Below are 23,487 nucleotides of genomic sequence, written 5' to 3'. Positions count from 1 at the left end.
TCTAGTCTGCATTTCCATGATTTCAGAACTTGTGTGCTTCCTGTGTTTTCCTGAGCCTCCCCACCATGCACTGAGCACCTACTTAGGTTATTGCCACTTATCTTTGGCACCTTCCCAAACCAGATGCAATCAGACTCCACCCAGCACTACTGCTTTTGCCCAGTCTAGCTGAGCTCCATGTACCCTCGGACATCAGGACTCCAGGCACCAACTGTGTCTGATACTGTCCTGGGCACTGTGAAGTGTTAGTTCACTGAATCTGGCCAATACCTCTGGGAACTAGGTACAATTATTTCCTTTTCACAGATGGGAAAACAAGGTCTGGAGTGGTTTAGATGACTTGCCCAAGGTCACACAGCTAAGAAATCTGAGGGCAAGTGCTTGTTGCCGGTTAGAAACCTGCGTACACCAAGCTCTGACTGTCTCCCCTGGCAGGAAGGTGACCTGCCCACCCTCCCCTTCCCTGGAACAGCCCCAGCATCCACTGAGCAGCTGAGGTACCCTGGCACAGTGCTGGGGCTGGGCTTCCCCCAAGAGGCTTCCCGGCTATTCTCAGCTCTTCTCTAGCTCCAGAAAGTTTGCGTGTGTCAGCTGTGCATCGGAGGGGCCCTGATGTCTCCCACCCGGTCCTTGCCACATCCCCAAGGTACCTTCAAATGCTGGGCATGGACTCCCCTGGGAGTTGGATGCGGAGGGGCCGCCAGGCCCGGGGTCACCGCCTCTCCATCAGTGGCTGACCTCCAGAATGAGCAGAAGGCCAGGGGTCTGAAGGGCTGGAGGAGAAGCCCGTGCTATCAAGAGGCACCACAGTTGCTAAACCGCCACACACTTCCTCTGCCAGAACGAGGAAGGCGCGCAGGGCTGGCTGAAGGGCAGGTTCCTGTTTTCAGCAACCACCAGGAGCTGACTTCTCTCTGCAAGGACGGGGACGAGAGGCATTATTAATTTTTTTTACAAAGCACTTGAGAATATAGGCAGCTTGATTCTAAATGGCCAGGGCTTTCAGAAACTTGGTCTTTTTTCCTCTCTCTCTCTCTCTCTCTCTCTCTCACCCTCTCTCTCTCTCTCTAATTAAAAGGCAGATGGGCTGAGACTTTGCTCGTGTGCATCCCTGGAGCTCACGGGGCCCAAAGAGGTTGTGGCTTAGCTAGTAGCCTCTTCTCTTTTCTGAGTTTCCCAATTTTTACAGCTTTCTTGTGTCACTGTCAAATGGACCCCAGAGTCAAGCTTCCCATCCTGGCTCTGCCAGAAGGCAGTGTCAACCTCTAGGGACTTGAAATGAGAGGCAACAGGCCCTCTACGCGGCTGAGCCACCCCCAGCCTCCTGGGCAGGACTCACCCACCTCTGCCTCGTGTCCACCAGCAGAAACTACAGGGTTATGAACGGGAGCTAGCTCTTCCAGGGCCAGGTCACAGGAGACTAAGGAGAGGCGGAAAGCCACGCTAGGAGGGATCCCTGAATCAAGGGGGAACTAGAAAGCAGATCATGGCCGGGGCATTGGAACCTGTGTGCATCCATGGTGGACGGGGTGTGGTGGCACAGTGGTCACGGGAGACCTCGCCACCTCGTGAGGCATGTGCGCTGCTGTGTGTGGAGGGACAGCTTCTAAGTGATTCACTCGAAATGGTATCATGATGCAGAAAGAGAAAGGAGGGGAGAAAGCAAGCTAGCATGCAAGCTGTTATTGTCTGTAGGATCCCGGTTAGGGGTACCCAGGTGTGCCTTGTTCACCTCGTGATGGGTTTGAAGCACAATTCGCATTTATTCCATATGTATTGACTGATTATTTTATATATACAAGTTGTATTACATATATGTATATATTGTATATATGTGTGTGTGTATACATATTAAATATATATACACATATATACATATATATATATGAATACATCACATACACACATTGCCCAATTCACAATGTGTGAGACTCAAGCAAGGGAACCCAGGCTCGGGGGAATGGGGTGTATTGTGTTGGGGGAGAGGCAGAAGCCTCTGGAAAGCTAGTCCCAGGACGTCTGTTTAAGCCTGGTGACCAGAGCACGGTGCCCAGCTGGCCCCCTGCAAGCCCCTCGCGGCGTCTCTGGACAGGACCTCAGGGTTGAGCGGCTTGCTCACCATCATGCAGCTAGTCCCAGCCAGATTTGGGGCTGATCTAGGGCCGCGCCCATGGCACCGCTCAGCCAGAACATCACAGCCACCCTGAGACAGTCATTTGGAAACCTCGCTCACTGTAGTTCATGAAGATAATGAATTAAAAACACCAGGGCTGTGTCTAAATCTGGAAGACAAGTGTAACAGAGAGAGGCTAGCTCGTGAAAATACCCGCTCTGCAAGCTCGCAAAGAGCAAAGGAATATCGCGAAAGACTGAGGGGGCAGCGTGTCTGCCGAGACAGGGAAGAGAAGACGGCAGAAACCCGCAGGAGTGGAGCCGCCCCCCAGGGCGTGGGGAGGAGGGGAGCCCGGGCCGCAGGGCTCTTCAAAAGCATCTTCCCAGAGTCCACTCGGGGTAAGAAGAGCAGCTTCCCTCACGCTGTCCTTCCTTCAGTAGGAGTCCTGAGCAAGGCCCCGTTCCAGACCCTGGGGTTTAGCTGGGAACAGAACCAGCCAAAGCCCCGTCCTCCTGAGCTGCCCAGCCTGGAGTCTCCCCGAGCAGGGTTGGCAGGGCGACTGCATCCGGAGCTGCTGACCTGGGACAGAGGGCCACAGTGTCAGGGGCTATAGCATGAGCTCTGCAGGTGTCACTAGCTGAGACTTGCAGAAGGAAAAGGAGCCAGCCCCGGCCTGGTCAGCTGTGGGGTGCAGGAACTGCTGATGCCACTATGGAACCCTGATGGGGGACACTGAGGTCAGGATGAGTGACAGGAGCAGGGCCCACGGATGGGACACGCTCCAGACACCAGCCACTGAGGCAAGCAGGTCGGGGCTGTGGGAGGGCACAGGCCCCACAGAGGACCACATTATCTTGCCCAGATCCCGGTGCCCGGGCTAGTACCCTAACAGTGCACCGACTTCCTTCCTAACCCACCAAGGGGCCCTGCACAAGCCATGGCCCCTCATTCCTGCATGCATCTCAGGATCCATACATTCAGTCATTCAACTAACTTTTGTCAACACCCACTACATGCCGGGGACTGTGTCCAGCAAGACCAAGCTGAGCCCACAGAACTCAAGTCAAACCCTTTCCTTCCCTGTTAGCCAGGCCCAGCACACAACTGGGGTCACTCTATATTGTTGAATTACCAAATTCGGCAGTAATTGCATTTCTGATAGGACAGTCAGGGACAAAGCCTCGGGAACATGACTTGGCTCTGCCTCCTGCCCTGGAGGCGTTTACACTCGAGGAGGAGACAGAAGCAAATCCCAAAACTCCAGGGAGTGGAAGGAGAACCTTGGTAGGGAGGGAGCCAGGAGAGGAGCCACAGCAGACTGGGGAGCCCCTAGCACTGAGGCTGGGCAGAACAAGGTGGACGTCCATGCCAGCAGAACAGTCATGGTTCCAGGCCCTTGCTGTACCCAGTCAGCCCACGAGCAAAGACAGACACTCTGCCGGTGACGTCCTTCCCAGGAACTCAAGCAAAAGCCTGGGACAGACCAGGCTGTGCTGCACCAGCCAGGTGATGGACAGCCTATCAGGAGGTCATGCTTCAGGGCTCAGCAAGACACCCAGGACCATCTGTGTAGGGGGCGTGTGATTCCAGAGCTTTGCAAATTAATTAGTTATTTGGGTCCAGACAAACGACTGCTGTGAGATCACCAACATGCCAGCCATGCGTGGGCTGAGGATCACTTGGTGAAGTCCGAGGGTGAAGTGTCCGTCTTTGTTAAGGTGAAACGGTCCCTTGAGTAAGCAATTAGCTTACGCGGCTGTCAGGAGCACTTGTGATGTCCTCAGATGGAGCTGGTGGGCCCGCTGATCACAGCAGTGAGCTGCAGCTCATTCTGCAGCGCAGCTCTCAGGGGATCCAGGTTCAGGGAGTTTCGGTGCTCCTAAGATGACATGGTATTACGTGACAAGTGACAGGTGTGATGGCTGAGCCCCACACTGAGTCAGAGCTCACAACTTGCTTCAGTGTGAGCAGGTCCCTAGGCCTCCCCCAAGCAAAGTGAGTGCCTCCTCTCAGAATGCCCGTGGGAATAGGCCACTTTGCCCACGTGGGTGTCAAGGTCAAGAGTGAGGTTCCAGATTCCTGAGGGCCGTGTGACCTCGCACAGCCTTCTGCAGCTCTCCCAGAGCCTAACGATGTTACTAACGCTACTGGATCGCCAGGATCCGTAGGATCACGTAGGCCAAGCCTCCTCTAGCCTGAGGCGCTCATTCCCTGCAATTGGAGGGTATGCTTGGGAAAGTTAGGGTGTGTGGAACTCGTGGACCTGAGCCTAGGACAGAGCCTGTCCAAAGAAATGATCCCGACTGTCCCCCACACACATGAACACCTGAGGTTGTGCTGGGGAACAGGACTTCGCTGTGAATGCTGACTTTACCTCTGCCCCAGCTGGGGAGAGCAGGCATCGCTGCTGCTGGGAGCTCCCGCCTCGGACCAGCTGTTGAAGTGGAGAGGGCCCACCGGAAGGAGCTGAGTTCTCCCACTGAGTGGGACTTAAGGTGCTGTCAGGCTCTTCCTGTTGCCCTGGGAGATGTCCTGCAGCTAGTGGCATCCTCAGGAAAGGGCCGAGCTGCCGGCACAGCCATGTGGACTCCTTAGCGCTCGTCTCTCCAAGCTGCTCAAGCAAACCCACCGCCAGCCTCTGGGGGAGACCTGCTGTCCTCAGCTCTGCAAGTGTCGGTGAGGAGGGTGGCCCGTATCCCCGGGGCCGGACGGTCCCTTCAGCAGGGTCTTGCCGCACTGCTTTCCTTACTGACTTGCTCCAGATGCACTAACTCACAGACCCCTCTTTCGGGACCACCCCAGGGCTCCCTTCTGTGAGAGGATGTGTGTGCAGGAGTTCCCAGCCGTGGCTCAGCCACGGGGCGAAGCTGTGGGGCCAAAGGGGACACTTGCACTGCTCAAGGATCTCGGTGTGAGGTGAACAGGGGTCAGGAACAAACCAGAACAGGGCAGCATGGTGGTCAGGGACACCAAAGCAAGCAGCTGGCACCACGGAGAGGGCTTGCGGCTTAGCCAAGGGGTAGCGTCCAGGGGACCCTGGACACGAGAGGGGTGGCCGAGGCTAGACGTTGGACATGCTGTCTGGATGTTCCCACTGTGCCTTCCTCTCAGTTCCTTCTTGTGGTGGGATGGCTCCAGTGCGTCTCGTCTGGAGGTGGAAGTGACAGAGTGTCTGTCACGTGACTGTCCTCCTGCCTCCTGACACTGGCCCCTCAGATCCACTGGACCCGGCTGATGGATGAGCTCCAGCCTTCTGTGCCCCACTGTCCTCAGAGCCTGTGCCCGCTGCCCGCCCGTCTCTCCTCCACCTGCCTGGGCAGCCTCTGCTGGCCTTGCCTCTGGTGTGCTGACACCCGGGATCAGCCAGCCGCTCCTCTCACCTGCCGGGCGCTGGTGCCCCTATCCCTGCGCGGGAGTCTGGAGAAGCCCTGGGCCCCTTCGCCCTCTGCCCAGGCGGGCCCACGGCCACCACTTTTATCCCATCTTCTGCCAAGGTGGGTTCTTCAGGTGCCCCATGGCCTGAGTCCCGGAGCTGGCTCATGCCTTGTGGGAGGAGGAAAGGTGACAGAGGGGTACCGTCGCCCCGCTTCCCAGCAGCTGCACAGCTGTCGGGGCGTGAGGTTTCTGGCCACATCTTTACTACCCACAGAGCAGTAGCCGTCAGCCCAGGGTGGCGCCCCGCTGCCCTCCCTTCCTCTCGGTCTCTTCTGGGTGTGTGGCCTGGTCCACTCCTAACTTTGCATGGTGCCCAGACAGCGCAGCGTTTTGCGTGAGCATCCCGATGTTCCTGTCTAGTCAGACGGCGACTCCCCTGCTACGTACGTGACCAAGGTGAATAAGTGTTCTGAGATTTCTTAAATTATACTTCTATGTAAATATTCCAGAATCTTCCTTGTTCACTTGACTTGGACCATGACTAACAAGAATCTACAGGAGAAACAGACCTTGCTTCTGAACAATGAGGAATCTTGGCAAGGGATTTGGAAGCATGGCATTTTATCTTCCCTTGATGCCAATATAAGGTCTTTTTTCTGGGAACGGCACCGAGATCCTTGTGAACTCCGCTTAAGAACAAAGCTAAGGGCCAACCTCTTCCAGGGAGAAAGGAGAGCCAGTGTGCGCTGGTTTCAGGTGCCATCAGGCCCCAGGCCCCACGGAGATTCCAAGGGTGTCTTGGACCACCCCTCCTTCCCCATCTCTGCTGGCCTGACTTTCAAAGGCTGTGAGTTCCGCACAGGAAGCGGATCCGATCGGTTCTGTCAGCATGGTGCCCAGCTCTAGGGCTTTGCAAGGCCACAGAAACCAGCAAACACCCACGGGAGGAAAGGGGACGAGGCAGGGAGCGTGGGAGGGAGAGATCCGCAAGAGAGAGTTAAAAATAAAAGAGAAGAACCTCCCTTCCCCCCAGATCGCAAACTTCCTTAAGGCCTTAATCAGCCTCTGGTTCCCTGGGGCCTGGGCACTGAGGAATTGCTCAGAGAGCTCCTGGAATCATCCCATAATAGACTAGCTCGCAGCAGCAGGGCCGGCCTGTCCCAGGGACAGGGGAAGAGCGGGCTGGGCTCCAGGCTGGGAGGCCTCTGCAGCGGGCCTCCCGACATTGTGTGAGTCCAGCCTCTTAAGGTCTCTGCTCCTTGTTTTCATCTGATAAACAGCAATTCCAATAAAACGTGTCCAGCCACCTCTCAACGCGCTGGGGCAGCACAAACGCAGCTGAGATCCACAACAGAACCCTCCTGGCTCATTCCCACCCCAATGACCTCACGCTCCACGAGATGTGCTTTTCTCAAACGACAAGATGCTATTGTTATCAAAAGAAGAGCAAGCTCAACACCGCCTTGATGTAATTTAAATCAGTGTCATCCAGTTAAAATGACTGGATGGGTGTGAAATTACTGAAGGCCTCTCCCTCCGCGCCCACTGAGCCACAGCTAATTGCACCCAGCAGTGGGCAGCGTGAGGACAGCCAGGACGGGCAGGCTCCGGGGCTCAGAGTACCCTCAGCCAAAACTGAACTTCAACCTGAGGCTCCTTTTTTAGACTACAGAATATTTCACTATATTTTTATTTTAGTTTGAGTGGCCATAAAATTATAAATAACTGATATCTGTAGAGTGCTTTATGGGTTATGAGTATTTTTAAATCTGTTATTTCCTTTAATCATCATAAGAACTCTTTGGAATACTGTGTGTGATTTCAATGACTGCTGCTGTTCGTCGGAAATGTGGGCACACGTAAGCACACACGCGTTCTCTATGAACTCATCTCGGCACACAAATAAGGTAAACGTGCTTCTTCCTTTCCACTCAAAGAAACTGGAGCACAGGACTTTAAGTAGCTGCCTAAGATCATGCAGCTGGTTGGAGAGATGCTGCCCTTGAACTTGTGCTGATGGACCTGTGGCACCTGCTCTTGATGCCACACCAGAGACATGATCACACAGCCATTTTACAGATGAGGAAACTGAGGTCCAGAGAATGAAGCCAATTGCCAAGCTGTCAGTTTGGGAGTCACCAAAATTTCTCTTCTCCAAAAGCCAAGGTTCTGTCAATTCTTTCTGTATCTCTTCAAAATAATCATAATTTATACTTGTTTCCCTCTGGCAAATTTGGAGGGGCTGGCGCTGGAGCTGCTGTGGAGTAAATCCCAGGAGCAAAGCCAACGGGGACTCGGTGCTCCTCTTCATTCTTAGAACCTTAGCAAGAGACCCCAGCAGGTTCTCATGGGAGAGTTTGGAATGAAGGTCTGTGTCGATGTCGAGCCCCGGCGACTGCCCGAGCTGTCCTCATTCCAGGGTGGGGTTTGCACTCAGACCTGGAGAGGAGGAAGTGGCAGCACAGAGGACGCACAGGCGTGGGGGGCAGGCGTGAGGGTTGGGGGTGAGGCTTGCATTACCAGGAAGACCAGAGACAGGGTTTTCATCCAGCTGGTCCGCTGGACAGCTGATGCTCAGGGACCCACACACGGTCTCCTTGCTGGCCAGGAAGCTGGGTCGGTGCCTGGGTGTCCTCTTCTGGTGCAGGCCTTTTGCTGTCTCCAGCCGCCTCACCACCATGGCCAGTGTGAACTTCCTGAGTCCAAACATGTGTTGGTAATTTCCACAAACCCTGAGTGCTGGGGACTTGAACCCGGGCCTCCAGCATGAGAGGCAGGCACTCTACCAGATGGGCTATATGGCCTGCACTCTGAGTCCAAACATGGCTCCAGCGCCCGACCGACCCTCCTCCCTGTGGCTCCCTTGCTCGCTCCTTCTGAGCTGGCACAGGAAGGCCCTTCTTCCTCCTCGTCAGGTCAGCCAAGCCACCTTCTCCTGCAGTGGCCCTTCTGCATCAGGTGGCTCCCACCTGCCTGTGTGGCCCCTGCTCAGTGTAGTGACCAGTCACCTGGCCAAGTCGGACTCCCCGTGGGGCTGTCCTGAGAGACCCCGCTCCCTGGGGCTGCTGCTGTGCTGTTTCTTTTCTCTGTTTCCAAGACCCTCTGTCCCTACCAGCATCTTGTGACTTGCTGCACACAGGGCACTTTCTGGGGCAGCCATAGAGAGTCCTTCCTGCTGGTCAGGAGCTGGCCATTGACATTTAGTGAAGGAAGAAAGGAGAGGAGAGAGGGGGCAGAGAGAGGGGCCAGAGGCGTGGTGCGGGGCTCCCCTCTCCCCCCGACTCCCATGTTTCTCCGTAATTCTTCATAATCGAGGCTATGGCTGGAGTCAGAGCCTGCAGAGCAGCAGCAGCCCCTCTTCCCCGTGGTGCGGAACCGCTGACTCGGGTGCCCGTCTCTGCTGAGGCCTGCAGAGCCCCCCGCGGCTCTCCCTCGCGTTTCCACCTGGAGAGCGGGAGCAGGGACGCAGCTCTTGCAGAGCCACCAGGAGCTGAGGTCTCTTAGCACCATGCACGAGAGGCTCGAAGACAGGCTCGACTCTGGAACTGGCCAAGTTCTTGCTTTGCCTGCAGTGGCCAGGCCACTAAGGAGAGCTGCCCTTCCTGATTGCCAGCCCACACTGGCACTTCTACACTGGCGCTCCTTCGCAAAGGTCTTTTCCTTTAGTGAACTTTAACTTTTGTGTCAGCAGGTACGCGTGGTACACGTCTGGGGTTGGTGTGGTGCTTCAGCACGGGCACCCAGTGTGTCCTGCCCCACCCAGCCGCCAGCACCTCCCTCTCCTCCTCGTGGCGTTGGGCTCGGGCCTTCACGCGCCTCCCTTCCCCCTTCACAGGTTTATAGGAAATGATGAAGTAGAATGAGGCAGAGCAGCGCTGGCCCGTAGCCAGCTTACTAGTAGGCCTTTAGGACCGAGGGTCAGAGAGGCGGCAGAAGCAGGCAAGCGCGCAGTCCCTCACCCTGCACGGTTCCTGGGAGCCTCGCAGCAGTTCTAGACGGTGGACATTTCACAGCTGAGGGAGCTGAGGCCTGAAGTGGGCATTATGTGCTGACCAGGCCCCCAGAATGCATGCGCTAACCCTAACACCAGCACCTCTGAACGGCCCTGTGTGAGGGACAGGGCCTCGAAAGAGGCAATTAAGTTAAAGTGAGGCCATTCGGGCGGGCCTACAGCAATCTAATTGGCATCCTTATAAGGAGAAAAGATCAGGCCATCTGAGGCGCCCCAGGGACACGCACACAGAAGGCGGGTGTGTGAGGAGCAGCAGGAGGGCAGCCGTGTCCAGCCAGGGGCAGACGCCTCAGAGGACACCAGCCCGGCTGGCACCTGGTCTCAGACTTCCAGGCTCCAGGATGGAGGTCGCCATCTCAGTACTGTGGTTCCTGGAAAACGAACACAGAGCTCCGCTGGTTAGTTCAGAGCCAAAGAACGGAAGGTAGCAAAGCCACCGTTGCCGCCTTCTCCAGCCAGGACGCCGTGCCCCGCAGTCCCAGGGGCAGCTGGCTGGTCGTCTCCAGCGATAAGTGGCAGGAGAGCAGCAGCAAGCCTCCTTCACGAGCTGCGAGCGCGAGATCACTGCTGAAGGGGACACACGCCCATGTGTGTATGTCCAGTGCTCCGAGCGGAAGCCCGGGAGCCTGCGTTCCCTTGGAAATGAAAGGACAGCCTTTGCCTTGGCTATCACTCAGAGTGTCACTCTCAAAGTATGACACTCTTGCCTGGAAAATCAGTAATTTTCAAGTGCCAAGCATTTAAATGGCTTCTGACAGCCAGAAGGTGACAGAGGCAATTAGGCACCATGTTTGCGGCAGATGGAAAAAGGCATGTTACCAAGTCTGCGAGACCCAAGGGGAAGCATGACAGCCTTTGCTCCCTTTCAAAGGGACAGAGCCCAGGCCCAGGTCCTCTCCGTGTCCAAGCAGAGGAAGTGCCGAGAGGGAGCCCTTGGAGGTCCCTCAGGCACCTGGGTATGGCCTCCCACCTTCCCTCCACCAGCGCAGGACAGATGTGCAGCTGAGCCACACAGACAGACAGCTTGGCCCAAGATTCTGGGCGAGGGAGGTGAGTTTCTGAGTAGTGCAGAGGCCATGGTCACAAATAGCCTAGCGCGCTCCTGAGCCCTGGGTGATTTGGGCACGTCGTTTACCCTCTCTTGGCCTCTGCCACTCTTTAATAAAGGGGCAGTCATGCTCACTGGCTCAGAGGTTTGGTGAGCACAAGCTGAGAAGTGTGCATAGTGTGTGGAACCCCCCTGGTCCCACGATCCATTGGTGCCACCCTCCTCTTTCCTCGAGACACCATGTGTGATTTCAGTTTGCAAATAAAAATATAGTACATTATAAAAAGAAGTTTTAAAAATATGTATCCATAGGATACATCGTAGCACTTCTGGACTTGGTATTGGACAAGGGTTTCTTAGATAGGACACCAAAATTGCAAGCAACAAAAGAAAAAACAAGAGACACTGCACTTCATCAAAATAAAATCTTTTGTGTTGCCAAAGAAGCCATTAAGAAGGTGAAAAGTCAACCCACAAAATGGGAGAAATCTGCACTCACATATCCAGCAAATGTAAAGAGCAAGGACAGCTCAATAACAAAAGTCCTCATGTTAAAAACAGGCAATGGATCTGAATAGATATTCTCTAAGGAGGACATACAAGTGGCCCCTAAAACACATGAGAAGATCATCAACATCATTAGTCATTAGTGAAATGCAAATCAAAACCACAATGAGATACCACTTCACACCCACCAGGATGGTGATAATAATAAACAACAACAATGGAAAGGAAACAGAGCAAAATGAAACAAAAAACATTGACAATGACAAGTATTTGATGAGAATGTGGAGAAACAGGGATGATCATGATTGCTTGTGGGAATACGAAGTGATGCAGCCACATCGGAAAGTGGTTGGGCAGTTTCTCAAAGTGCTAAAAATAGAGTTGTCACATGACCGAACTATTCTACTCCCCACCCCCCTCCACCTCACTCCAAGCCCCAGGAAACCATGGTCTCCTTTCTGTCTCTCTGGTCTGCCTCTTCTGGCTGTTTTGTATGAATGGAATCCTACCACATGCAGCCCCTGTGTCTTGCTGTCTTTCTTCTTCCATGTCAGCACGTATCAGTACTTCCTTGCTTTTTATTGCTGAATACTATTCCACTGTACAATACGCCACGCTTTCCTTATGTACTCACCAACCAGTGAGCTTTGGGGTTGTCAATTATGACAGTGCTTCTGTGAACGTTCGCCTTCCAGTTAGCATGCCGACTGAAACAGCTCTTAAGTGAGGAGCTCAGCACAGACCATACCCACAATGCATGGTAGGTGAAAAAGACAGGCTCAAAATCATCCCATTTCACTTCCTCCACCCTGTGTGCACTCGTAAACATTCACACACATGCACACACACGCACACACACGCACACACACCCACCACAAACCACCTGTGTTCACTAGTGATTGATTTTGATGGGGGCGAGGACAAAGGTGTGATTCTAAAATCTTTGTTCTGCTTACCTGTCTTGGGTGAGGCTTTGTACTGCTATTTTTGCTTTAAAAATTGCAAAAGGTGCTCTGTTTTACCTTTAAATCAACCAAGGTGACAGCATTGGCCATACACACAGGCAGCACTGGCCGGCCTTGTCCTAGGGAGCGGGATTGCCAAGGTGCCTAGGCTGGTCTGAGAAGCCAGCCAGGCTCACTGCTGGGACCCGCCCTGACCATCAGCCCCTCTCCTCCCTGGGGACCTTCTGTCGCCTCCTGCCCTGCACAGTGCCGCTCCTGCTGGCGTGAGAATTACTGCTTTTCCCTCCTTGAGAATCCACGGCACTGTCGTGTGGGATTCACCTTTTAAATGTGATATAAATGTCTTTCTAATTACAAAGTTAATATCCGTTTGTTGGAGGAAATGTAAATAATTCTGAAAAATACTAAAAAATCACTAGCTCCCATCATCCGCTCACTTGGAATGGTGGAGGACCCTGGGAGTTGGTGACGCTGGACTGTGGAGTGACCGGCAGGGCGGGAGGTGGAGGGGACAGGCTGCCCGTGAATCTCACTGGACGCCCCACCCTCTGTGGCGGGGTCTCGACCCCCTCCCCTTGGTCCTAGCAGGTCGTTAGAGCCCTCGACACTCTTCCCTGGCTCTACCCAAGTCCTCCCGGGGTAGGTGGCGCCTGCTCGAGAGGGCGGCTGGGTCAGCAGTGCGCGTTTATCCTGGCTGCGTCAGTTTCTCCTGCTTCCCGGGACGGTCCTGGGTGTCCACCGGAGGCCACGTAGGTGGGGACTCGGCAGGAAGCAGAGGGCAGCACAGGGGTCGATGCGCAGCTCCGAGACTTGGGTGGGGGCAGCTTTGCACCATGGGCTGCGCCAGGTGCAGACACAGCACCTGCCTCGAGCCCTGGGTGAGGCTGCCCTCACTCCACGCTCCTGCTGGGCGGAGGCCACCCGCAGTTCCCTTTCGCTGGCCTGGCCACCTTGTGTGTGAGCCTCCTCCCACCGTCACTCGGTGACGGAGAGCCTGCTGTTCTCAGCAGAAGGCAGGGCGGTGGGGAAAGAAAAGCTCTGTGATGCTGGCTCTGCGGCTTCTAGTTCCAGGACCTTGGACACAGGGCCTACCCGCTCTGGGTCTCAGTCTGTCCATCTGCAGAATGGGGAGAGTAGCTGCAGGACCGTGGGGATCGAGGAGGAAATGTTCATGAATGGCCTGACTCCTGAAAGGTACCTTTGGGTGATTCATTCCTTCTAGTTTCCCTTTAAACTTGTGTGTGTATGCACACACACACACACACGCACACATGCACACACGCACGCACGCACACACACACACGCACACATGCACACACATGCACACACACATGCACACACACGCACACGCACACACACATGCACACACATACATGCACACACGCACACACATGCACACACGCACACAGATGCACACACGCGCGCACACACGCACACACACATGCACACACATACATGCACACATGCACACACACATGCACACATGCACACACGCACACACACATACATGCACACATGCACACACGCACACACATGCACACACGCACATGCACACACGCACACACACGCACACGCACGCACACACATGCACACACGCACACACACACGCACACACGCACACACACGTCTGTAAGAGGAGGAGGAACACCCTCTAGGCCTCCCTCAAATGCTGCCATCAAATGCCTTCCTGGGCCACCCTGGGCCAGCCTGTTGCTTTAATGCCTTTGTAGAAAACAAGAGAGACCTTGGCCTGGCGGTCAAGGTCACTGAGCAAGGCTAACATACTCCTTCGCTTTTCTCATCCAAATTCTACGGACTCCACCAGGCAAAGCCGAGAACTGACTCCTCTCTGATGGCCCGGGACTCAGGTTTCTGGATAAAGTTGTGTTCATTCTCACCCTCTGGCTAAGGTTCTGCCAAAACGGAGGTGCTGCGAGCTACAGCGAGACCTGTGCTTTTAGAGATTAAGAAAAGCGAGGGTTTCAGGGTGGAAGACATTCAAGAGAAAGCGAATATGAACTTGGATAGAAAGTGGTTTGTAAGTCCATTTCTGCTTTAGTTTCCGGAGTCCCTCCCTGAGCTGGCCTGGCTAGGCCGTGGTCACCCAGTTCAACTCCTCAGGCTCAGGGGCACCCCCAGGCTTGGGCACCTTCCTAGGGGAGGGTGGGTGCAGGGCACGGGACATGCTCTCTGGCTCACACCCTCCTCCCTGTCACCCTGGGCCACATAGGTCTCCTCTAGTCACTCCGGAGGCCCTTGCAGCACCCACCCTGCACTCAGCTGCTCGGGCAGCACCCCTTCATTCCAGGTGAGTTCTCTTCAACTCACCTGTGGTGGGGGCCTCTGCGCACTTGGCTCTGTGCTGGGCATTGGCAGCAAAGGTGCCACCACCCCCTCAGTAGTCCATGTTCAGGAATGTCAGTGCCCAGTCATTTCCCGAGGGCCACTGTGAGCTATGGACCATTTTCGGCCCTGAGGGTGGGAAGGCATGGCCCAGTGACACTCCTGGATGCACTTGGTAACAGCATCCTCCAGAGCAGGGCCTGCCTGCCCTTGCCGGGGGGTTGCCGGGTCCCAGGGTCAGCACCCCGGACTTGCGCCTCTTGCTTCCTCTGGGCTTTGCTGCCCACTCCCCCGGGGCAGCCACGACCCTCGATCCTTCCTTCCTGCCATTCCCCCGTGGTAGTCCCGTCACGTCCTGCCTCTTCTCGGCCATGTCCTCCAGGTCACGCTGGGGCCCAGCCTCCCTCCTCAGAACTCAAAGAGCTCAGAGAAGTCAGGCTGTCCCCACCCTGACCGCAGCAGCCTTACCTCGAGGGTGTGCAGGTGTGTGGCCTGCTGGACTCGGTCCATATTTTAGAAAAAGAGCCACCTCGCCCCAACTCGGGGACTTATGTGTTTTTGTGACTCACTTTGCCTGAAATAAAATACAGTCGAAAATAAGTGCTGAGTTGATGACTCTCCAGTAACAGGTGGCCGCTGATTTCCGCCCCGTCAAGAGCTGGCAGAGCTCACACGGGTGGGCAGAGGTGAACGTGTGGCGCCACAGCGGGGGAGCGGCCGCCCACACCAGCCCTGCGAGTGGAGCTGGAATTGCCCCCCGGGTGGGGATCGCCGGGGGGCTGCTCCCGTCGGCCCTGTGTGCAGAGATGATACGGGACCCTGGGGGCTCACCCTGCAGTGACCCAGTCCAGTGTCAATGACCATTCCCTTGTGTGGAGTGCCGTTCTGTTTAGGTGTCCTACGTCCATGGTCCCTTCACCTGCACAGCTGCTCTGCTGCTCTCGACCGCTGTACAGGTCAAGAACTGGACACTCTGAGGACGGGGACTGGCAAAATGGAATGGCCACAGCTGGACAGGGCCCTGGTCTTTCCGCCTGGCGTGGTCTGTGGCCTTGTGGCCCCTAAAGGTGATGCGGTGCTGGTCCCTGCCTGACAGTGCTGCCCCGAGACAGGGCAGCGTGAGCACCTGTCATTCCCACCAGCCTGGTGTTCTGTGCCGTCCTGCTGGGAGGGCCCCGAGGAGTTACTTGAGTGTCCCCCGAGAAGATGGCTGAGGACGCCGCTGCGCACCCCCTTCTCACCCTCCCATCCCTTCCCCGAAGGTGTGTCCACCTCACAGGGCAGGGTTCACGAGCAAGGGGGGCTGAGGAGCCTGGGACACCAGGAAGGCAGCAGCAGGGCCTTCCTGACACAGCCAGCCTCCATCAGGCAGACCCTCGTGGACAGCACGTTTGTCCCAGGAACTCCTCGTCCCTGTCACTTTGCTGGTTGACTGTCTCTTCCTGGAAGGCCTGTGAGGGGCACCTCCTGGGAAGCACTCAGCATCCATTTCAGGAAGGGCTGTAGTGTGTGTGTGTGTGTGTGTCTGACTGTGCGTATCTGATGGTGTCTACATTTGTGTGTGTGTGTGCGTGTGTGTGTCTGAGTTATATGTGCGTCTCTCTCTGCATCTGTGTCTGATGTCTCTGAGTCTGTGTGTCTCTGCCTGTGACCACACGTGTGTGTGTGTGTGTTCTTGACAGGGCAGGTCTTGGTCCGAGGTGCTAACTGAGGTCAACGCAATGCTCAGAGGCTACAGGAAGAAGGAGCTGTGGTCAGCACTTGTGGTTTTGGTCCCTGCTATTTTTGAATTAAAAAAAAAAAATGTGAGAGGAAACGCATTGACGCGTAGTAGCCGTGTCCGACTTAGATAGAGGCCGAGCCCAGGCCGCCCAGCCGGCCTGCAGCATCACGGTGCAGACCGAGTCCCACGAGGCCCCTGGGCTTGCAGGTCCAGCCACCGCACGGGCCACGTGGAGGGCGCCCATCATCTTCAGCCTTGTCACCTCACGCCCTGTGAAGTGTGGTCTCTTGTTCCTCTGAGATGGACCCTCACCCACGTCACTTCACCAGAGTGACAGAGCTGGGTTCAGACCTGGACCCTCTGCCCGAAGCCATTCTCTGTGCAGCTCCCGCTCCTGCCTCCTCCAGGTCTGTGTCTCCAGTCAAGAGCTTCATCAAGGGCTGAGCTGGCCGCTGGGGTGGTACCCACCCGTTCCCACCCAGACAGGTGTCCTCCAGAAACACTGATTGAAACAGGGTACTTTGGGAGGAAAGTTCTCTAAGCTCCCTCGCGTTATCGGCGTAGCCCACGCTTCATAACCACTTCCTCGCCATGTCAAGAGCCCTGGCTTTGCATTAGCAACTGAAAACACGGTCCTGCCATCCTCCCGTCCTCATGGCTGACCTCCGGGGCTATTGGGCCAGCCGCAAATTGCTATTTAGAATGTGGAGCTTTGGCCTGAGCATCTTAATTGTGTGTGTCCTGTTAAGAAAAAGCAACTTTTTGAGTTGTTCTCAGGAAAGTTGGCCACCCGTTCGTGGAAAAAGAATGCAAGGGCCCAGAACCCAATGCTAGCTCTAAATCACCCTGACCCTGGGTCACTGCCACCACCACGGTTCCAGGCCCGGGTTGGCTGCGTACTTGACCTTTATTTCTGCTTGTTCTCACTGTGAGCCCGGAGTTAGGATTCTCCCCGTTTTGCAGAAGCTGAAAGCCAGAGCGAGCGGCTGGCTGGGGATCACAGGGCTCTGGAGCGCTGCTGTGTCCCTTGTAGCAAGCCAGCCAGAGACCCAGGAGATTCTGGGGCATTATCTGAATGGGCTGAGGACGTGAAGCCACATACTGCCTGTCACTGCCTCAAGTCAGGGGCCAAGCTGCCAGGCCTGGTCTGAGCTGTTGAGAGTGTTGGAAGGGCTTCTTCGGCACCAGGCCACACAGCTTCTACTCTCCAGTCCCTCCGCTGAGCTTCTGCCTGCCTGGCTTTGCCTCTGCCTTGGCCACAATCCCTTGACTACTAAACAAAGATAAGAATAATGGAAGTGCCACCAGGTCATTGAGAGCCCCCCAGGTATATAGGAAAGGTCCACCTCACAGTGGTCAACCCTAACCCTAACCCTAACCCTAACCCTAACCCTAATTTTTTTTCCGACCGCGGCCTCCAGGCGGGGCTCGAGGACAGGGTGGGCGAGCCCCCGCAGGTCCCGGGAGGAGTTCAGACCAGATTTGGCCACTGGGTTCAGATCCTGACTCTGCCTCATTAGCCCTGAGACCTTGGAGAAGGCGTTCGCCTCTGCCTCAACGCCTCATCTGTAAAATGGGCTGGTCACGTCCTCTGCCCTGCAGGATGGTTGTGAGGATTAACACATGCATATCTGAGATGCTGAGAGCAGTGCTTGGCACACAGAAAGCACTCCATCCAGGCGAGCCCTGTGGTTTTTAAGCACTGTGCCCTAGGCAGCCATGGGGAGCCAACAGCACTGTCGAGTTGCCAAGGAGAAGGACAAGTGCTGTGTGCTCTGAAACCATCATCCGTGTGCAGTTGGCGCCAGCTCTGGGGCACAGAGCTTCTCACCCAGCTGCCTTGGCTGTGTCTGCTGGGGGACTGGCCTCCCCCTCCTGCTTGGGTGTCAGTGGTCAGGCCTGGAGCGTGGCCCATTCTCTGCCCATGACCTTCCGTCCTGATTCAGGCTTGGCGGCCACTGGCACCGTCCAGTGAACAGTCCCTCAATCCAGGACATTATCCATGCCCCTTGGCCTCTGGCGGGCCCTCAGGCCAAAGGCCTGCCCAGGTGTGGGTATCCACCCCTTGTCTCTTATACAGGAGGAGTGGGGCTCCTCCCCTTCTGGCTCCCACCTTCCTCTGCGCTTCTCCAGCCTCCTCTCAGTGCCCAGCGAGCTCGGCGCTGCTCTGGTCTCCTACGCTCTGTGCTCTGGTGTTCACGTCTCTGACACATTTATCTGAGGGCCCGGAACTGAGACACCATGGGGCCAGCCAGGATAGGACTCCCTTACGTTGGAGTGAGAGGCCCCCGCTCAGCTCCAGGACAGACAAACACAGGTGGCCTGCCCTCAGCCACACGGCCAAGACAGATGGCCTGGTTCAGCACCCTCGCTTCCCAGATGAGGAAACGGAGGCCTCAGCCTTGACCCTTCAAGGTCACACAGTGTGCTGACCCCACACCTGTGGGCTCCCCGAGTAGAGTCCTGAGAGTTCCGGGTGGAGGGAGGGCGGAGCCCGGAGGCTCTGGGCTGAGCGGGGCGGGCATGTGGAGACCTCAGTCCAAGTCTGTTCTCTCTTCCAGGGAGGCTCCGCACTCTCCCCTGTGGCTGTCATCAGCCCGGACAGGGCTCGGCAGCAGGCAGTGGCCTTGGCCAAAGAGGTCAGCTGCCCCACCTCATCTAGCCAAGAACTGGTGTCCTGCCTCCGCCAGGAGCCCGCCAGGGTCCTCAGTGACGCCCAGACCAAGGTGGGTACGTGTGTGCAGATGGGGGAGGGGCAGGCTCTGGTCTTTTCCAAATGGAAAAACAAGCCTGGGAGAGATGAGATCTGCCCAAGCCACACAGTGGATCTAGCTAGTGACCAGCTAGAGCTCGATTGCCACCCTGACCCCAGCCCCATAAATGGGCCGCAGGCCACAAGGGACCAAGTGTGGGTGCTGAAGGTCTCTGCCGCTCAGATTTCCCATCTGCAACGTAGGAGTAGCGATGCAGACCCTATCAAGGGGGAAGATAGAATGAAATGGCCCTGTGCTGGAATGGTGGTAGGCACTCCGTCAAGTCATAGCCACGTGCACTGAGCACTGGGGACACAGTTTCACAATGGCCCATGGATTGGGCCACCTTGGAGAGGACAGCTGTGTACCCTTCTAGCCAGCAAGGACCTTGCTCACAGCCATGTCTCAGGAAAGGAGACATTACCAGGAATTACTGTGCTCGTTTCAGCTGACCACGTGATCTGCTTAGCAGTGAGTCTGGGCTCAAGGCCTGGGTGGCTCTCCTCAGCGCCCCAGTGCAGGCCGACCAGGTCATAACCAAAGCTGACGGATTCCACCTGCTGGAGGCGACACCTTTTCTTCGACCACACACCCATTCCTCCCTGGGGATCTGCTACCTTGGCAGAGAAGCTTTGTGACGCTCTCCTGGGAGCCCTCATGGCTGAGAGTGACATGTGCCTGCCTGTGGCTCTGACATACCACCCTTGCTTCCCAGTGGAGCCCCAGCTGGATGCTCACCGGGGTTAGGCACAGGATTGGGACCTCATTAGGCAAAGCAATGCGGCTGATTATTCCTGTGCTATTAAAACAAAAAAAAAAGCATAATTTTTAAACAATTAATGGTGTTCCTTTGCACCTGGCAGCTTCTGGCTGTGAGCGGCCCTTTCCACTATTGGGGTCCTGTGGTCGATGGCCAGTACCTCCGCGAAGCTCCGGCCAGAGCGCTGCAGAGGCCTCCGGGGACGAAGGTGGATCTGCTGATCGGGAGTTCTCAGGACGACGGGCTCATCAACAGAGCCAAGGCCGTGAAGGTAGGCAGCTGGTGCGCCCGGAGGCTGGTGCGCCCCGAGGCTGGCGCGCCCCGAGGCTGGCCTGGAGGCTCTGCACCTCAGACCTGACTGTGCTTAGGTCACCTGCCTACTTGCTTGTTTGCAAAATGATTGCTAGAAACTACCACGTGCCAAGGCTGCATGAGTGTGGGGGTGGTGATGGTTCAAAAATAAGGCACCAGAGGGCCAGGAGCCTGGCAGACGGACCCACAAACCACAGCTGGGAGGGAATCATGAAAACCCCGAGCAGGAGCAGGCCCAGGCACTCGGCAACTGCAGGGTCCCGTGCTGGGACACCAGGGCACGGGTCCTGGAGACCCCGCTCCATGAAGCCTGTGCTGAGACCTGGGAACAGAGACGGAAGGATGTGGGCTCTGTAACGACCCATTTCCAGTCCCGAAGGCACACCCAGACAGCCTCCGGGGGATTGTCTCCCCGGAGAAAGCAAGTACCACAGGCTGGCAAGAAACGCCGCTTGCTGGGCGTGCTGGGTGCGTGGCAAGTGGAATGAGCTGCCAGGTCTTTTATCTGCCAGGCACAGTTCTTGCCTGACTGGCAGGAAGTCCCAGTCACTCGCTAAGATGGCGCTAGGCCTAGATAAGACTCTACACATCTCCTCTGCCCCTGCCACTTCCTGCTCTTGACCAAAACCCTTTAGGGGGTCAGACCTGGGGTGGGCCCCCAGCTCCTGAAAACAGGGAGGGCCCACTCAGCGTGGGCAGGAGGGTGCCCTCCCTTGCACACAGCATGGCTCCCTGTCAGCTCACTGCAGCAATACTTAAAAGCATCATTTACGGTGGCCACACAGGACCCTGTGTTTCTTTGACTTATCCTATTTTCTTTGGATAATATATCTCTTTGGGGAATTTATCTCAGTCATAAAAGCACTGGTTTTATATATGGGTATAAGGGTCTTTAACACAGCATTAATAATTGTGGAGAAAAAATTAGAAGCAAATCAAATGTCCATTACCTGGAAAATGCTGGAGGAAATTGAGATCTACACATACTAGTAAATACTATGCAGCTGTTAAAATGAATGAGCTAGGTCTCTGCTGGCTTGAGGGTGTCTGTCATATGTTGCTAAATGGGAAACAAAGAGGAGTGTGGAATTGAGATAGCACTCCTATTTTTAAAAAGCATTCTTTGCATATCTGCCTATATGTAAATTTGCATATTTTAATGTATTTCTGTGTGAAAGCAAGCCATTAATGCCAGCTCCCTGGGAGGCAGGGAAGGGTGAGAGGGAGCCTCACCAATTGACCCCACTGGTGTACCCGTGCGACCTGTCACACACAGCCAACCTTTCCTGTGGGAGAGGCTGTGTGTTCTTACTCCTCACAGATCCGGGTTCTTGGACCATGTGCGGGAAGCTTATTCCAGCCAGCCCTGATTTTCAAATGAGGGAAAGGACTACTTTCGCAGTCCCAGGAGTCTGGGGTTATCTAGACGGGGCGCAGGTGGGAGGAAGGGTGTCCCCGTGGCAGCAGAAGTGCCGACCACCATGGAGGGACTCTCGTCTGCAGGTTCCGGGCTGTGGTGGGCCACGGGGCAGCCAGGTGCATTTCCAGAGAATGCCAGTCCTCTGTAAGAGAGTCGCCCCAGCATGTGGCTGCCCTGGGCTGGTCAGGTCCAATCCCTGTCCCAGTAGTGTCCTTGGGACTTTCCCCACTCTGTCCTGAATTCCAGAGCCACACCAGAGAGTAACTGGACTCCAGGGGACAGGGAGTCCCCGCCTGTTTCTGTTCCTCTGCTGGGTTCCCCGGGGCCTCAAAGCAGAGTTCTCTTCTTCCACTTGCAAAGAAAGACGGTGCCCGCCAACAGGAGGCTCAGGGCAGGCACTTGTGGCGGGCCACCAGAACAGGGAGACCTGTCTGTGGCACGGCAGCCCTGTCCACAGCGCCATCCGGGACGCCGCTCTTGGCTCTTCACCCGCCTCCTGCTCCTTTCCCACTTCGCACACCATCCTCCCCTGGGAGCCCAGTCTGCACAGCCATGAGTGACCCTGTGATCTGCGCCCGCCCGGAGCACACCTGGCGCTGACTGGGGTGCAGGATGTGGAGGAGGACACTCACAGTGGCCGCGTGGAAGCTGGAGCACGGCCTTGCCTGCCATTCCAGGATGACGCCTCCCAAGGGCCTCTCGGCCACATCTGTCCCTGAGTTGGGACCCTTACTCCAGACTGTTTGAGTCAGGAGTCTGCCCGCCTTCCTCCCTTAAAGCTCTCGTAACTGTTCACCCTAAATCCCACACAGACACCTCCGTCCCCAACCCCCAACCGGAACGCCCTCATCCTCCTTGCCATCTCAGTAAACAGCAGCCTGTCCCGCTGCACGCTGAGGCTCAACACCAAAAGGCATCCCGGATGCTGCTGCACACCCACCCAGCACGCCGTCAGCATGTCCGGTGGGCTCTGTCTTCAAAACGACCCCGGAGCCAGCCTCCCACCACCGCTCCCGCACCACCCTGATCCGCCCGTCATCTCCCCCCAGGATTTCTTCCCGCTTCTGCCTCTGTCTCTGCCTTTCCAGGCCACGAGGACCACTGCAGCCAGAGCACTCCTCCCGCGGGACTCAAACCAGAGGCTAACGCCCCATCCTGGGGCTTGCCGCCCCCTCTCGGGAATGTCCCCAGGAAACCCAGCGCTGCTTTTCCTCTCAGTCCGCTTACAGCCCTAATCTCAGCAGACCACCAGAACCGCCCCCAGCAGGGCTCAGCACACTGACTAACAACACCTGTCTACTGAGCTAGGCAGCAGTTATGGGTCACCTACTATGTGCCAGACACTGGGCCAGATGTTTGGACATAAATATCCATTGAATTCCTGCCCCAAGGAGGTCACAGTCAGGTTAGGAACTAATCCAAGAAGCAGATTGACACACACTCTATACAGAAATGGGCAAACTCTCCCTGAACCTCAGGAGATAGGAGCCGGGGTCCCTGATCCCATAGTGACAGAGCCAGCAGGGATCACCAAGGACCTGACCAGGACCCCATTCCCTTGGCCAACTGTCAACACAACCTGGGGAGAGTTCTGGGTTTCCTTGGGTTGTAATGCAGGGCAGTCAGGTTCCCAGGTCTGAGCCTCAGTTTTCCGATCTGCAAATTGGGAGGTTATTAGTTAATATCCTCATAAAGATGCTCAGAGGAGTCAAATGCACACCAATGTCTGGAAACTAATTTGACCTCAATAAATGCTAGTTTTTTCACTTAATTCTTTCATTTTCATAGAAGGATTGGTGACCCTGATCTAAGGAATCATTCACAGAAAGCAGGTATACCAGCACCAAATCACTTGGCCTCACCTGAGATCAATTTTCCAAATTACAGGAGACACACACACATGCACACGCGCGTGCGCACACACCCACACTGTCTCCTTGTGCCAACCCCATATAAATGCCAGCCAGAGCTCAGTCCCCAAAGCCCAGCTTCCCATGAAGTCCCAGGAAGGGAAGAAGCCTGCTGGACCCAGCCATCACCTTGAGATCTCACAGGGCTGGGAGAGTGGGGCTCATCCAGTCTGTGTGAAGACCCTCGCCCCTGCCCCCAGGCCAGCTCCGGACTCCCAGAGAGGGTGATGACACCCAGGTTGCCCA

The 23,487-nt window shown here is 55.9% G+C and overlaps 2 protein-coding genes across 2 annotated transcripts in view; one reads left to right on the top strand and one right to left on the bottom strand.

Annotated features, from left to right (window-relative positions):
• The window catches only part of Tg (thyroglobulin), a 222,849-nt gene that overhangs the window by 170,862 nt on the left and 28,500 nt on the right, over positions 1-23,487 (top strand). Inside the window, 2 exon segments of the mRNA XM_047522972.1 lie at positions 18,648-18,812; positions 19,703-19,870. Coding sequence (XP_047378928.1) covers positions 18,648-18,812; positions 19,703-19,870 — 333 coding nt within the window.
• Sla (Src like adaptor) overlaps positions 1-23,487 on the bottom strand; it is a 54,590-nt gene that overhangs the window by 30,893 nt on the left and 210 nt on the right. Inside the window, exon 2 of the mRNA XM_047522987.1 lies at positions 651-914. The gene's annotated coding sequence lies outside the window, so the exon portion shown is untranslated. The remainder of the gene's footprint in view (positions 1-650; positions 915-23,487) is intronic.

This window comes from Sciurus carolinensis, chromosome 1 (genome assembly GCF_902686445.1).
Source record: "Sciurus carolinensis chromosome 1, mSciCar1.2, whole genome shotgun sequence".
In the NCBI taxonomy this organism is placed as follows: domain Eukaryota; kingdom Metazoa; phylum Chordata; class Mammalia; order Rodentia; family Sciuridae; genus Sciurus; species Sciurus carolinensis.
Note: the sequence above shows the minus strand (reverse complement) of the source record. Positions and strands in the feature narration are given on the sequence as shown.